At 38.7% G+C, this 17,853-nt stretch overlaps 1 protein-coding gene across 1 annotated transcript in view; it reads right to left on the bottom strand.

Annotated features, from left to right (window-relative positions):
* Positions 1-17,853, bottom strand: part of PIGU (phosphatidylinositol glycan anchor biosynthesis class U) — a 92,424-nt gene that overhangs the window by 71,429 nt on the left and 3,142 nt on the right. Inside the window, exon 2 of the mRNA XM_041732955.1 lies at positions 6,666-6,730. Within this exon, the coding sequence (XP_041588889.1) occupies positions 6,666-6,730 (65 nt within the window). The remainder of the gene's footprint in view (positions 1-6,665; positions 6,731-17,853) is intronic.

Here is a 17,853-nt window from a genome sequence, read left to right as displayed (position 1 = left end):
CCTTAACTGAAAGCCTGTATCTCCCACTCCCTTTCACCTATTTTGTCCACCTCCACACACCCTTCCACTCTGGTAACTATCAGTTTGTTCTCTGTATTTATGAGTCTGTTTCTCCTTTCTGTTTGCTTATTCACTTGTTATTCTATCTATCTATCTATCTATCTATCTATCTATCTATCTATCTATCTATCTATCTATCTAAAGCAGGCTTTCTATTTATTTATTTAAAGTAGGCTCCATGCCAACCATGGAGCCCAACTTCAAGCTTGAACTCACAATCAAGAGTCACTTAACCAACTGAGCAACCTAGGCGCCCCCTGCTTTGTTTTTTTGGATTCCACATATAAGTGAAAATATATGATATTTGTCTTTCTCTGCCTGACTTATTTCACTTAGCACAATGCCCTCTAGGTCCATCCATGTTGTTGCAAATACCAAGATCTCATTCTTTTTTAATGGCTGAATAATATTCCACTGTGTGTGTATGTATGGGTAGGTTTGAGTGTGCACATGTCCATTTAACTATCCCTGGACACTTGGGTTGCTTCCCTATCATGGCTATGCTGTGATAAATATAGGGCAGATTCTCTCTCTCTTTTTTTTTTTTTTTTCAGATTCTCATATTTAAAACGTCTTTCCAGGGTTCCTAGGTGGCTCAGCCGGTTGGCTGCCTGCCTCTGGTTCAGGTCATGATCTTGGGGCCCTGGGATTCAGCCCCAAGTAGGGCTTCCTACTGGGAGGTCTGCTTCTTCCTCTCCCTCTGCCCCTCCCCTCACTGCTCATGTGCTCTCTTTCTCAAATAAATAAATAAAATCTTTTAAAAAAATAATAAAAAATAAAATGTCTTTCCTATACATCTGCCTTCAGCTACTATACCATTTCCTTGATCTTCCTTTAGAGCCAAACTCCTCATAAAGGTTGTCTATTCTCTGTCTTATCAAAACAGAGAAGTCCAAGATATAATCCACAGGGTCTTTTATAACCTAATCTAGGAAATGACATACCATCATTTCTGCCATATTTTACTGGTCACATGAGCCAACTCTGGTACAATGTAAAAGAGGACTACAAGTGTGAATACCAAGAGTTAGAAATTTTTGGGAGCCATCATGGAAGCTGGCTATCACACCAGATGATCACAATAAGCCCATTTTCAAGTATCATCTATAGACTGACAGATCCCAATTTTATATCTCCAGCCTGAACCTCTCAAGTTTCACATTTGTATAGCCAATTGGCTTAACATCATCATTTGGATGTCTTTATACTTAATATGGTGAAATCTGAACTCTTATTTCCCACCCCATTAAAACCTGCTCCTCCCTCAGTATGCCTCATCTCACTAAATTATATCACCATTCACTCAGTTGTTCAGGACAAGAATGTACTATCTTTGAATCATATCTTTGAATTCTCTCTTGCTTTCATATCTCATATAAAATCTATTAATAGGTCTAATTCGAAAAATATGACTAAAATCTAATTACTTTTTAAAAAATATTTTATTTATTCATTAGAGACACAGAGAGAGGCAGAGACATAGGCAGAGGGAGAAGCAGGCTCCATGCAGGGAGCCTGATATGGGACTTGATCCCAGGACTCCAGGATCACACCCTGAGCCGAAGGCAGACACCCAACCACTGAGCCACCCAGGCATCCCTCTAATTACTTTTTAATTTTATTTTTAATTGTTTTTATAACTATAAGTTTATTTATTTATTCATGAGAGACAGAGAGAGAGGCAGAAACACAGGCAGAGGGAGAAGCAGGCTCCCTGCAGGGAGCCCGATGTGGGACTCATCCCAGGACCCCAGGGTCACGCCCTGGGCCAAAGGCGGTGCTAAACTGCTGAGCCACCCCGGCTACCCTAAGTACTTTTTTAAAGAGTCTAATCACTTTTCATCATCTTTGTTGTTACCACACTGTTACAAGCCACCATCATCTTGCTTAGACTACTGCCTAAGCATCCATCCTAATCTTTTTCCCTGCTTTACCTCTTGCCCCTACAGTCAATTCCCCTCACAGTATCCACAGCAGTGTTTCTTTTTTCTTTTTTAATTTTTATTTACTTATGATAGGCACACAGTGAGAGAGAGAGGCAGAGACACAGGCAGAGGGAGAAGCAGGCTCCATGCACCAGGGGCCCGACGTGGGATTCGATCCCGGATCTCCAGGATCGCGCCCTGGGCCAAAGGCAGGCGCTAAACCGCTGCGCCACCCAGGGATCCCCACAGCAGTGTTTCTTAAATGTAAAATAAATATAATCACTTCTCTCCTGGTTTAAAAGTCTCCATTTTCTCAGCATAGTAAAAACAAAATCCAGTTGCTACTGTGGGCCACCAGGGCTGGTAAAGGATCTCAAGATGGCTGAGCAAAAACTTGTTCTAACAGTCATTTAGGGGCACCTGGCTGGCTCAATCGGTAAAACATGCGACTCCTGATCTTGAGGTTATGAGCTCAAGTCCCATGCTGGATGTATGGATGCAGAGACTACTTAAAATCTTTTAAATCAATCAATCAATTAATAAAAATAAAAATGAAAGGCATTTACTGAGTAATCCTTAGGGAGATCATAACCCAAGACCAAAAGACCACTGTTAACTTCCTAAAGTCCTGGAATGAGACCCTTACCACCAAGCTGGCTACTCTACCTAAGAATCTACCTGCTATCAATTAGACTTACACATGGCCAGTGTGGTAAAGGCTGGCTTGGCAAATGACTTTGAGAAGTTAAATGATCTTCCTATTCCAGGATGCTGACGAAAAAAGATGTAAAAAGTTGTGCTGAGTTTTGGTCTCTCTTCAGGAATGAGGAATATGATAGAGCTGGAGAAGATGAAGAACATAATTCCATTTGATCAAATGACCATTGAGGATTTGAACAAAGTCTTCCTAGAAACTAAATCAGACAAGAAGTATCCTAACTGGGCTCACCAGCCAATTGAGAATTTATAAACTTGAGTCTGGGAAGAAGCTCTCACCTTCATATTATAAATTCTAGACATTAAAAATAATTATATTAAAAATAGATAATCTGAACTACCATGTCTATAAAAACTGCTACATAATCTGACTCCTAACTTCTCACAACTTGTCTTTAATATTTTCCTCTTTGCTCATTCTGCCTTAGCAACACTTGCCTTCTTCTCACAAATGCCAACCACATTCCCAAATCAGGGAAGTCATCATATATGGCTTGTTAACTTCATTTAGATCACTTATTCAAATTTCACTTCCTTGGCGTGTCTTCCTTGAACACACTATAAAATACGGACACATACATGACCATCACTTTTTATCCCTGTACTCAGTTTTATTTTTCTACATGTACTTATTTATGATTTAACTGAAATCCCACTTTTTTTTTCTTTTTTTGGATTTTATTTACTTATTCATGAGAGACAGAGAGAGAGAGAGAGAGAGAGACAGGAAGAGGGAGAAGCAGGCTCCATGCAGGGAGCCCAATATGGGACTGGATCCCAGGTCTCCAGGATCGGGCCCCGGGCTGAAGGCGGCACTAAATCCCTGAGCCACCCAGGCTGCCCCCACTTTTTCTTAACTTCAGGCTTATAGAAGTATAATGAGTATAAAATAAACTGCACATATTTAAAGTACACAATTTGATAAGTTTTGACCTATGTATACACTCATGAAGTCAACCAAGATATTGAATATATATCCTCGTTCCCAAATGTTTATCAATTTTATTGTTCATCTCAAAGAACTAATTGTGTTTCAGTGTTTTTTGCTATTGTGTTCATTTTGTTTGTTTCCACTCAGATCTTATTTCTTTTATTCTGCTTAGTTTGAGGTAAATTTATCTTCTTTTTCTAGTTTCTTAAGGTAGAAATGGGGGTAATCAATTTGAGACCTTTCTTCTTTTCCAATAGAGGCATTTAGCACTATACGTTTCCCTCAAGTACTGCTTAGTGACATCCCACATATTTTGATTGGTGTGTTTTCTGTTTTTTTTTTTTTTTTTGATTGGTGTGTTTTCATTTTCATTCAGTTCAATATACTAATTTCCCTTCTGATTTCTTCTTTGATCCATGGGTTATTGAGGAGCATGTTACTTAGTTTCCAAATAATTGGGGATTTTTCAGACATCTTCCTGGTATTAATTTTTTATTTAATTCCATGAGGTCAGAGAATATACTTTGTATGATTTTAATCCTTTTAAATTCATTGGGCCTTGTTTTATGACCCAGAATATGGTCTATCTTGTACATGTTCCACGTACACTTGAAAAGATTATGTATTTTGCTATTGTTGAATAGAATATTCTATAAATGTCAACGAGGTCAAGTTGGTTGACATCCTATTCAAGGCTTCCACATCCTTGTTGATTTTCTGTCTGCTTATCATATTAATCCTTGAGAGAGGGATATTGAAATCTCTGACTATAATTGTGGATTCATCTATTTCTCCTGCGGTTCTGTCAATCTTTATGTATTCTGAAACTCTGATATCAGGTGCATAAACATTAGGATTGTTATGTTCTCTTGATGAATTGAATAATATTATGAAATAACCATCTTTATGGTGATATTCTTTGCTCTGAAATCTGTTTCCTTTTTACTATTTACTATTTGTTGCTCTCAGAAATAAATACCATGAGGCCAAGGACTGTGTCTTGTTTTGTATCCCTAGCATCTAGCAGGGTAGTTGGCATTGGGTATGTAGTTAACAAAACTTTATTAAAAGAGAGAAGAAAGGGAGGGATTGGAATACATATATGGGTGTAGAGTCAGGCACTAGGAATACTGAGTGAAAAGTTGCCAGTACTTGTTCTGAGGAATATATGTCATGATATGTAAAACAAGTATTAGGCAATTTCAAGAGTAATATATGAACCACTAAAAGTATAAGCACAAGATGCTCTGGAAGATGTTCAGGAAGAACAACTAATCAGTCTAGGTGATGAGGAATGGCTTCTAGAAGGAGGTAAAATCTAAGTTAATATCTAAATAATAGAGCCAATCACAAAAAGAGGGAAAAATAGCCCTCCATAAAGGGACAACAAAATGAGCAAAAACACATAGGTAAGAGAGATTATAGTATTGGGGCATAATGGAAATATGTGAGAACTCTCTCAAGGGGTTCCTATTCTGTCTAGAAAACATACTGCCTAACAACTACTGCACACCAAGCCCTCATGGCTAGTGGACTATGCTTTCATATGCCCACACACATCTGTTCCCAATAACTGAATTGTGTGCTTATTAAGAGTCTTAAATTGTCCCTGTTTCTGCTAGCAGTTCTTATTATTGTGGTTCAATTAGATAGTAATACAAAACTAATGAAATAAGAATGCAAAAGCTAGTTGTTATCTTCATGAGAACCAGGCTGAATGCTTTCAGAAAACTAGACAGAAGAACAAAAAAAAAAAAAAAAAAGAAAAGAAAGAAAAAAGTTGTTCTCAAAGTAGGTGTGAGGGAGACAATTGTAAAAATGAGGGGTTAAATAAATAAATAAATAATGAGGGGTTAAGAATTCAAATTAGAAGACTTCTACTTTAAAACGATATAGCTAATAGTAATGAGGAGGGGAAAAAATTTTAAAAAACGTAATGGGGAAGGGAGAGTGGAAAGAAATGTGGTTAGGGCAGCCCTGATGGCCCAGCAGTTTAGTGCCGCCTTGAGCCCAAGGCGTGATCCTGGAGACCTGGGATTGAGTCCCACGGGCCTCCCTGCATGGAGCCTCCTTCTCCCTCTGCCTATGTCTCTGCCTCTTTCTCTCTCTTTCTCTGTGTCTGTCATGAATAAATACATAAAATATTAAAAAAAAAAAAAAAAGAAAGAAATGTGGTTAATGTAAGCAGGACCCACAGGGCTTTGTATGCCACTGTCTGGTTTTTATCTTGGATTCAGTGGTGAGCAAAGGTACTAAGCAGGACACTAACAACATTCAGATTCACATTTCAGAAAGATGACTCTGGCTGCAGAATAAAAAGTAAAGGCGCAAGACTGAATGGAGAAAGCCTTGTCAAGAAGCTGTTGCAGGAACCCAAGCAAGAGATAATGGTGACCTAAGAATGATTTTACTGTTTTAAGAACTAATGTTATGGGTTAAATAGGTTCTTGTGGACTTTCTAAGAAACCAGCATTGTTGGGCAGCCTGGGTGGCTCAGTGGTTTAGCGCCGCCTTCAGCCCAGGGTGTGATCCCGGAGACCCGGTATCGAGTCCCAAGTCAGGCTCTCTGCATAGAGCCGGCTTTTCCCTCTGCCTGTGTCTCTGCCCCTCTCTGTCTCTTTGTGTCTCATGAATAAATAAATAAAATCTTTAAAAAAAAATAAAAGAAAAAACCCAGCACTGCTGACACAGTTTTCATGAGAAAGCATGTTCCAAAAAAAAAACAATTACATGACAATTAGCGTACAACGTATTTGTGAACTGGGAACTTTTTACAATTTATTTGCCAATAAAAATGGTAACTTCTACAGAAGTCTCATCTGCTTTCTCAAATTACAATCTTAATCTGGATCAGTTCCACTGCAATTGTGAAATCTCCTTCCTATGCAGAGGACATCTAAAAAAGGTCTGTTTCTAAACATGATTTTCAAAAATAGATCTTTTCAAATATTTGTACAAAACAGAGGTTAGACTTTGGTATTTGTGACTATAAACTACTCTTAGTACTCAGAAAAGAAAACAAGAACACTTACTTCATGAAATACTGCTCCAGAATACGGAGACACTCCCAAGTCCAACAGTGAGAGGCCTTCAACCACTGAAAAGTAAAAACATCCAAGTTCACTCTTACTTCAGAGACATATGCAGATGGCCAAAGACCAAAGAGTTAGATACTCCCAGGAACAAGAAGGGCCTCACGGTATGTCCAACCCCCTTTACCTCATTCCCAGCAAGTGGCTGTAAACCTTGAACACTTCAGATGATGTGGAACTTTTTTCCATAAAGAGCATTCCTTTCCACTGTGGGGCAACTCTCAGGAGAAAGTTTTACGTTAAACTATGACCTTTCTCTGATTTCCTTGTAATTTCTACCTACTCTAAAAAGTGTTCCCTTTATGTATACTTTGCTCTATTCCCCAAAATATGACGACAAATTAGAAGCTGGTGAGAAATGCTGTTCCTAGTGTGGGGAAATGGGCACTTTTATGTGCTGCATATTTGACTGACGTGTATTAACTTTTCTACATGGAAATATGTACTTTTAAAGTATATGTCTTTTGACACTGAAATGATTGTTCTTACAACAATTTATCCTAGGGAAATAACTATGTTTATTACAGTGCTCAGAAGACTGAAAAATAAAAAATAATCCCAATTTCCATTAATAGAGATTTACCTAGATAAATTATGATATGTATACATGTGTATGTATAGATACCTAGATAGAAACACTTTATAGTTAAAAATCATACTGTGATATAAATAACTGAATAAATAGATAAGTGGAAGAGAAAAGAAAGCTCTTTCTTACAGAGAATGATAAATATCAAATGTAGAAGGAAAGATGGAAATAGAAAATCACCAGTTGGCAGACCCCACAGTAATAATATTGAAAGACAAGATTGTCAGGGATACTAAAATCAGTGAGTAAAAATATGAGAAACCATATTTGCGAGGGGAAAATAATTTTACGTGGACAAACTTGGCATTCACTACTTTAATTGTGTGACCACAGTTAAGATCACCAGCAATACATTGAACAGTTCACACTATCAACATCAAGTACTTCCTGAAATGATTCACTGAGTAGGGAAAAAAACACTTCTGTGGTCCTTATGCCAAAAATGTGTATCCTTGCCAAAAAAGCATAACTTCAATCTAATCATGAGAAAACACCAGGCAAACCCAAATCAAGAGACAAAATAACCGGATAGTGCTCTTTAAAAGTATTAAGGGGCGCCTGAGTGGCTCAATTGGTTGAGTCCGACTCTTGATTTTGGCTCAGGTCATGATCTCAGGGTCGTGGGATGGAGCCCCAGGTCTGGCTCTGTGCTCAGCAAGGAATCTGCTTGAGATCCTCTTTCCCTCCCCTCAATTTACTTATGCTCTCTAAAAGAAAGGAAGAGAAAAGAAAGAAAATATTAAGTCTGAGGAAGTATCCCAGATTGGAAGAGACTAAGGATACATAATAACTGAATGTAATGTGGGATCTTGGACTGAATCTTGGACCACAAAAATCTTGGATCACATTAGTGATACAACTGATAAAATTCTAATAATAGATATTAATACTGTATGAATGTTAATCTTCTGGTTTAGGTCAGTGTACTATGTGGGATGTTAACATTAGAAGACGCTGAGTGAAGGGTAAACAGGAATTCTTTGTACTATTTTTGCAACCTTTTGAAAATCTAAAATTATTTCAAAGTTAAGAGTTAAAATTAAAAGTTATATTACAGATAATCATTTACTGAATGAAAGATGTCTGTGAAATATTCTTCAATGAAAAGCAGGACATAACACAGCATGTCAATATGATCGAATTTTATTTAAATATTTATAAGCCTTAATCCATTTAACTGAGAGAAAATGAATATATGTATTCAATGAGAATATCTCAAAATAAGCATAAAACTTAGATATTAAAAATTTTAATATAGGGCAGCCCCGGTGGCTCAGCATTTTAGCACTGCCTTCAGCCCAGGGCATGATCCTGGAGACCCGGGATTGAGTCCCACATTGGGCTCCCTGCATGAAGCCTCCTTCTCCTTCTGCCTGTGTCTCTGCCTCTCTCTGTTTGTCTCTCATGAATAAATAAATAAAATCTTTAAAAAAATGTTTTGTTTTTTTTTTTTAAATAGGGCAGCCCCTGTGGCCCAGCGGTTTAGTGCTGCCTTTAGCCCAGGGTGTAATCCTAGAGACCCGGGATCGAGTCCCACACTGGGCTCCCGGCGTGGAGCCTGCTTCTTCCTCTGCCTGTGTCTCTGCCTCTCTCTGTGTCTCTCATGAATAAATAAATAAAATCTTTAAAAAAAAATTTAAAAATCTAGTAACCATCTCTGCTGATAAGATTATAGAAAATATTTGGTTTCTTTTACCTTTTCTTCATTTTCTGAATCATTAGCAATGAGCATTAACTCATAATTACTAGAAAGAAACAGGAAAAATTTAAAAGACACTGAGTGAAGAGTAAGAAAAAATATGAAAGGGACAAACAGAAACTACAAAATGTATGAGCTTATATATGCCTACAATGTCTCAGAAGTACATGTAAGAAACTGGTCCCTCCAGGGAACACAAATGGGTGGTTAAAGGAAAGTGTGGAAAGATGCCTTTTAATCATATAGTCTTCTGTACCTTTGATTTTTGAAACCTGTGACTGAATTACCAATTCAAAGATACACAAAACAAAACCAAAGTTACAAAGCCCATTTGAAGAAAAAAAAAACTATATATTTATAATGAGTGGGTTTTAAATATGGCTTTAAACTTCATGGACCCACCCTAGAAAGAAACATAGTTACACAGTTACACATACTGGCTGTAAAATAAAACAAATGCTATTGCTCAAGACAGCTATAACCCATCCGTATATGAGGACCAAAAAGAAACTTCCCCCAAGGAGCCACATAAAGAGGTTGCTGTGTAACACAATTATTAAACCCTTCACTAATAGCTTTACTGTAGACCCAAGGACATGATTCATCAGGCCACTTCACAGGGTAACTCCCCACTTAGCCAATAGCATCTGACCACAGAGCAGTAAAAGCAACTCAACAAAGGACCAAAAAGATGCTGTCCAGGGTCATCATTCTTCACTGGTTTAATCCAGAGGGAGATTCTTCAGTATGTAGCCAGAAGAACAAATTGTATACTTTCAGGCAGTTGTCCGAAACATAATTTCTCTCAGATATGCCTTTGCTACATATTGTACACCTATGAATTTGTTAATGTGTTCTCTGGCAAGTACCTGAAATATGGCTCTGCTATCTTCATGATTAAATATGATCTCATATTACTTAATAGATAATTGACCTGAGGGAAGAGTCAACCTCATGTAAAAAACATTAAAAAAAAAACCAAAACACTACCGTTTACTACCACCATCTATAGCATTAAAAAGTATAGGAAGAGCATAAACTCAAAATATTTTCACTGGAATAAATTGATCTTTATGATAAACTTTTTATAATGCCCATATTTTGGTGCACAAGATTGAAAACTTTGGAATGGTCTACAGTACATTTGGGAACATCTGAGTTATAGAGTAACAAAACCCTCTAGAATATAAAAGTGAATCTACTCCATGTATAAAAGAATAATCAGGGGCCCCAAATTCTAACATATATAACAAGGTCCCAATAATGTTTTGCTGGAAACATTTTAAAATATGTTTCATAAAATGCCTGTATGGGAGAAAAAACAAAATACTCATTTAAAAAGAAAAAACCCAACAACACAAAGAATCCATAACTTTAAGCCATTCTTCTTCCTAGAGTACACCCCAAAATAACATCTGTGAAAAGTACACCAGAGAAATTAAATAAAATTTCTGATTCATGGAATTCTTTTCCAACAACTAAATTTTCAGAATAGTTAACTATAAAAACTAATTAATTATTGCCAATTATTCTAAAATATAAGTTTTTTTTTCAGCTAAAGTATCTCAACTTTTTTTTTTTTAAGATTTAAGTAATTTATTCATGAAAGACACCCAGAGAGAGGCAGAGAGACATAGGCAGAGGGAGAAGCAGGCTCCCTATGGGGAGCCCGATGTGGGACTCAATCCTAGGACCCTGGGATCACACCCTGAGCCGAAGGCAGACGCTCAACTACTGAGCCACCCACACGTCCCAAGTGTCTCAACTTCTTACGATTTTATTTTTAAGTAATCTCTATACCCAACATGGGGCTTGAACTTACAACCCCAAGATCAAGAGTCACATGCTCTACTGACTGAGCCAGCCAGGCACCCTAATAAAGTGCCTAAATTCTTAACTGATAAATTGAATGAAGCAAAAATTCTTATTTAGTTATCTTGATATATTTTTCCAATGGTTGATCATAAAAACATATCATTTAGCATAAGACATTGTCTTTAAGCTTCTCATATCAAGAAGCATATGCATTCAGCTTGTTCAAAAGAAGTAGTATCCTTATATTTCTAGTCCAGAAGGCCCAAGATAGTGTCATTCCCATAGCAATGAACACACCTAGCATCCAGATCTTGCTTTCTAAATAACATCCAATAAAAGAAGGCAGGGTTCCTTGGAGGAGTGGTTGATTTCAGGACTGGATAAGCCTAAAGAAAGCATCTTGTGGTTCCGGAAAGTGTCCCAATGGCCAAAGATGGAAAAATTTGAGCACCAAAATAAATATAGACAATAATCCAGAGAATAAAATAAATACCTATGAATCCATACAGATATAAAATAAATGACTGAATAAATAAGGAAGAAGGGACAACTCTTCCTTACAGAAGAATCCCAATTCTAAATCAAGAGGGAATGAGGGAAATAGAAGAGTCAACATTAGAACACCATTGTAATAATTGGTGCAGGCAAATCAACCCACAAGTGCAAAAAGTAGTGGGCAAAAACTTAATGAGAAACAAGATATTTACAGAGCCCCTACATATATCCCCCAAATATTTATGAATTAAAAAGGGATAGCAACTTTACAGTAGAGAAACAAGACAGGTACTATCATAACCAAAGGATTAAGCATAAATTACCAGTAATAAGATCTTTCAATAAGATATATACCCAATCCAATACATTGAGGATCACTTCACTTCAGTGGGATTCTTCTCCAAAATCCATAATCTCAATCTAACTATGAGAAAACATTAAACAAACTCAAACTGGGGAACTGGGGAACATTATACAAAATACCTGACCAGTATGTTTCAAAAGTGTCAAGGTCATAAAAGACAATGAAGAGCTGAGAAACTCTCAACCATGGGAGAAGAACGAGAAAACATAACAACTAAATGCAATATGGCATCCTGAATCAGATGCTAGAACAAAAAGGAACAATGGGATAAAAGGTAAACTCTGAACAACTACAGTTTGTTCAACAGTATTATAACAATGTTATTCTCTTAGTCTCCAAGACTATACCTTGATTATGTAAGATGTAAACATTAAAGGAAGCCAGGTGAACAGTATATGGATCTCTCTGTACTCTCTTTGCAAATGTTTTGTAATTCTAAAATTATTTCAAGTAAAAATCTAAAAAAAAAAAAAGGTAGTAGTATCCAGCGTCTGGATCCAGTGCCAACTTGCAGGAAATATAGAGGATGCAAGAACATGTTAACTGTACCATGAATCTACAATCAGTAAAACCCAAACTATAGGAAACTCTGCAGGTCAGTCTGGGTTCTTCAACAATAAGAAAAAGATGGGATGGACGGAGACCTTAAAGATTAAGGGAGACCTAAAACACATATAAAAACTTTTGTTTAGGGACGCCTGGGTGGCTCAGCGGTTGAGCATCTGCCTTTGACCCCAGTGCATGATCCTGGAGTCCGAGGATTGAGTCCCACATCAGGCTCCCTGCATGGAGCATGCTTCTGTCTCTGCCTATGTCTCTGCGTCTCTGTGCGTCTCTCATGAATAAATGAATAAAATCTTAAAAACAAACAAACAAAAAAAAAAAACAACAACTTTTGTTTAGGGGCAAGACTAAACTGTAGTGACTAGGGACACTCGAGCAATAAAACAAAAAGAATGCAAAGATGTCATGACTATAATATAAAACTCTGGATAATAGTTACTTAATGAAGGGGGTTAGGGGGCTGTGACTGAGATGGGGATACAGAACGGCTTTTGGATTAAGTGGCAAAGTTCTGATTCTTGATTTGGATGGCTACAAAAGTGTTCACCTTATCATAATTCACTGAACAATACACTGTTGTGTGTGGCTTACTAATTCTCCCTTTTAACAATAAAGGTTTTGATTTCTTTTAAGATTTTATTTATTTATTCATGAGAGACACAGAAAGAGAGAGAGAGAGAGATCAGGCCCTGGGCTGACGGCAGCGCTAAACCACTGAGCTACCTGGGCTGCCCTGATTTTTTTTAAAGTAATGCTGTCAGAGTGTTCTTCCTAACCCTGATCCTCATGGCTGCATTGGAGGTAGGTTTCTAAATAAGCGCTAATAGCCTGGGCTCTACCCTGAACCCAAGAAGCTAAGCCTATACTGATTCCTAACCACTAGGTCAAGGTTGAGGAAAAGACCAAATATGATTTTATAAAGTTCCAAAAGTGCGGATTCCTGGGTGGCTCAGCGGTTTAGCGCCTGCCTTCGGCCCAGGGTGTGATCTCCTGGGATCGAGTCCCATGTTGGGCTCCCTGCATGGAACCTGCTTCTCCCTCTGCCTATGTCTATGCCTCTCTCTCTCTCTCTCTCTCTGTGACTATCATAAATAAATAAAAATTAAAAAAAAAAAAGTAAAAAAAATAAAATGGGGTATTAACATATAGGGCTTGGGACGCCTGGGTGCCTCAGCAGTTTGGTGCCTGCCTTTGGCCCAGGGCATGGTCCTGGAGTCCCAGGATCGAGTCCCACATCGGGCTCCCTACATGGAGCCTGCTTCTCCCTCTGCCTTGTCTCTGCCTCTCTGTGTGTGTCTTATGAATAAATAAAATCTTAAAAAAAAAAAAATTAACATGTAGGGCCATTTACATCTTAGAGCCATTTTGGTGATTAAATTAGTTCTTAAACATATCTAAAATGCTTCAAACAGGGCCTGTTACATAGAAAGCATTACATCAGTGTTAGTTATTATTTTCACTGAACTAAGAAACACATGCTTGCATTTTGTCAAGCAAGAAATCTCTGTAAATTTTTGTTGGACTATCAAATAAACCAATAGTCTGTAGAAATGAGTGACATAGGAAAGAGGTCTTTCCTATTATAGCTATCTGTTATTTTTGCCACCCAGCATCAATTTCCCTCTTTTCTAGTAGCAGCACTGTGGTTTTCCTTTTTTTTTTTTTTTTAAGACTTATTTATTCATAGGAGACACAGACTGAGAAAGAAAGAAAGTCAGAGACACAGGCAGAGGGAGAAGCAAGCTCCATGCAGGGAGCCCGATGTGGGACCTGATGCTGGGACCCTGGGGCCACGCCCTGAGCCAAAGGCAGACACCCAACCACTGAGCCACCCAAGTGTCCCTATATATTTTTAAAGATTTTTTAAAATAAATTTTTATTTATTTTTGATAGTCACAGAGAGAGAGAGAGAGAGGGAGAGAGAGGCAGAGACACAGGCAGAGGGAGAAGCAGGCTCCATGCACCAGGAGCCCGACGTGGGATTCGATCCCGGGTCTCCAGGATCGCGCCCTGGACCAAGGGCAGGCGCCAAACCGCTGCGCCACCCAGGGATCCCTTTAAAGATTTTATTTTAAGTGATATCTACACCCAACATGGGGCATGAACCCACAACATCAAGATACGGAGTCACACGCTCCACCACTGGGCCAGTCAGGAGCTCCAGAAGTAGAAACAGATACGTGACTTAGGCTGACCACAGTAATTGGCTTACAAATTGGCATATTACTCAAATAAGTTCAATGTGACTTGGTTCCAAGGTTTTTGTTATGCTTATTGAAGAACAGTCACCCTCTCCAAGGGACCTGATACTTTGAGGGATACTATTAGGGGCCAATCTTACCAATATTCAAGAAGAGCTGTCCTGAACGCAGTCCATGCCAAGATGGAGAAAGAATTAGTCCTGATGAGATCACAGAGTCTCTGGATCCAGTTAGGCCTGAAGTCAGGATCTACCTTGGATTGTTCTGTTACAAAGGCCAGGAGGTTCACTTTTTATTATAATTTGGGCAGTCTGCAAAGAAGAAGTCAAACTCTCCCTCTTCGCCGATGACATAATACTCTACATAGAAAACCCAAAAGCCTCCAACCCAAGATTGCCAGAACTCATACAGCAATTTGGCAGCATGGCAGGATACAAAATCAATGCCCAGAAATCAATGGCATTTCTATACACTAACAATGAGACTGAAGAAAGAGAAATTAAGGAGTCAATCCCATTTACAATTGCACCCAAAAGCATAAGATACCTAGGAATAAACCTAACCAAAGAGGTAAAGGATCTATACCTTAAAAACTATAGAACACTTCTGAAAGAAATTGAGGAAGACACAAAGAGATGGAAAAATATTCCATGCTCATGGATTGGCAGAATTAATACTGTGAAAATGTAAATGTTACTCAGGGCAATTTACTCATTTAATGCAATCCCTATCAAAATATCATGGACTTTCTTCAGAGAGTTAGAACAAATTATTTTAAGATTTGTGTGGAATCAGAAAAGACCCCTAATAGCCAGGGGAATTTTAAAAAAGAAAACCATATCTGGGGGCATCACAATGCCAGATTTCAGGTTGTACTACAAAGCTGTGGTCATCAAGACAGTGTGGTACTGGCACAAAAACAGACACATAGATCAATGGAACAGAATAGAGAACCCAGAAGTAGACCCTGAACTTTATGGTCAACTAATATTTGATAAAGGAGGAAAGACTGTCCACTGGAAGAAAGACAGTCTCTTCAATAAATGGTGCTGGGAAAATTGGACATCCACATGCAGAAGAATGAAACTAGACCACTCTCTTTCACCATACACAAAGATAAACTCAAAATAGATGAAAGATCTAAATGTGAGACAAGATTCCATCAAAATCCTAGAGGAGAACACAGGCAACACCCTTTTTGAACTCAGCCACAGTAACTTCTTGCAAGATACATCCACGAAGGCAAAAGAAACAAAAGCAAAAATGAACTATTGGGACTTCATCAAGATAAGAAGCCTTTGCACAGCAAAGGATACAGTCAACAAAACTAAAAGACAACCTACAGAATGGGAGAAGATATTTGCAAATGACCTATCAGATAAAGGGCTAGTTTCCAAGATCTATAAAGAACTTATTAAACTGGGGCAGCCCTGGTGGCACAGCGGTTTAGCACCTCCTGCGGCCCGGGGTGTGGTCCTGGAGACCCAGGATCGAGTCCCACGTTGGGCTCCCGGCATGGAGCCTGCTTCTCTCTCTCTGTCTCTGAATGAATAAATAATAAATCTTAAAAAAAAAAAAGAACTTATTAAACTCAACACCAAAGAAACAAACAATCCAATCATGAAATGGGCAAAAGACATGAAGAGAAATCTCACAGAGGAAGACATAGACATGGCCAACACGCACATGAGAAAATGCTCTGCATCACTTGCCATCAGGGAAATACAAATCAAAACCACAATGAGATACCACCTCACACCAGTGAGAATGGGGAAAATTAACAAGGCAGGAAACCACAAATGTTGGAGAGGATGCGGAGAAAAGGGAACCCTCTTACACTGTTGGTGGGAATGTGAACTGGTGCAGCCACTCTGGAAAACTGTGTGGAGGTTCCTCAAAGAGTTAAAAATAGATCTGCCCTACGACCCAGCAATTGCACTGTTGGGGATTTACCCCAAAGATTCGGATGCAATGAAACGCCGGGACACCTGCACCCCGATGTTTCTAGCAGCGATGTCCACAATAGCCAAACTGCGGAAGGAGCCTCGGTGTCCATCGAAAGATGAATGGATAAAGAAGATGTGGTTTATGTTTACAATGGAATATTACCCAGCCATTAGAAATGACAAATACCCACCATTTGCTTCAACATGGATGGAACTGGAAGGTATTATGCAGAGTGAAGTAAGTCAATTGGAGAAGGACAAACATTGTATGTTCTAATTCATTTGGGGAATATAAATAATAGTGAAAGGGAATAGAAGGGAAGGGAGAAGAAATGGGTAGGAAATATCAGAAAGGGAGACAGAACATAAAGACTCCTAACTCTGGGAAACGAACTAGGGGTGATGGAAGGGGAGGAGGGCGGGGGGTGGGGGTGAATGGGTGACGGGCACTGAGGGGGGCACTTGATGGGATGAGCACTGGGTGTTATTCTCTATGTTGGTAAACTGAACACCAATAGAAAATAAATTTATTATTAAAAAAAATAATTTGGGCAGTCTGAGTCGGGATTCTGTCATCTGCACATGAAAGAATTGACAACACGCTAATTTAAAACCCTTTAGACATTTGAAGACAAGAATCATCTCCTAAGTATACAGCCTCTCATTTATTCCTATTAAAAATCAGTGAGTGAAGGGCACCTGGGTGGCTCAGTTGGTTAACTGTCCAACTCTTGTTTTTGGCTCAGGTCATTATTTCAGGATCCTGAGGGCAAGCCTCAAGTTGGGCTCTGCACTGGACACGGAGCCTATTTAAGATTCTCTCTCCCCCTCTGCCCCTCCCCACCACCGTGCTAGCATGTGCACATGCACACACACTCTCTCTCTCTAAAAAAAAAAAAAAAAAGGGATCCCTGGGTGGCGCAGCGGTTTGGCGCCTGCCTTTGGCCCAGGGCGCGATCCTGGAGACCCGGGATCGAATCCCACGTCGGGCTCCCGGTGCATGGAGCCTGCTTCTCCCTCTGCCTGTGTCTCTGCCTCTCTCTCTCTCTCTCTCTCTGTGACTATCATAAATAAATAAAACTAAAAAAAAAAAAAAAAAAATTAAAAAAAAAAATCAGTCCATTCATCAAAATCTATTTGGATCCACAGCCCTTCACCCAAACAACTGGCCACTCAAAAAACTCATGTGAAATGGATGAATAATGAACGTCATGTGAAACCAGAAGGGCTCCTACTTAAATATTTTTAAAATGCCTGCCTTTTAGGGTTAAACACAATCATTTGCTTTTTATTTTTATTTTATTTATTTATTTTTTATAAAAGCAGCTGCATAATGCAGCTTTTTTTTTAAAATTTTTATTTATTTATGATAGTCACACAGAGAGAGAGAGGCAGAGACACAGGCAGAGGGAGAAGCAGGCTCCATGCACCGAAGCCCGACGTGGGATTTGATCC

Source organism: Vulpes lagopus, chromosome 18 (genome assembly GCF_018345385.1).
Source record: "Vulpes lagopus strain Blue_001 chromosome 18, ASM1834538v1, whole genome shotgun sequence".
Classification (NCBI taxonomy): Eukaryota; Metazoa; Chordata; class Mammalia; order Carnivora; family Canidae; genus Vulpes; species Vulpes lagopus.
Note: the sequence above shows the minus strand (reverse complement) of the source record. Positions and strands in the feature narration are given on the sequence as shown.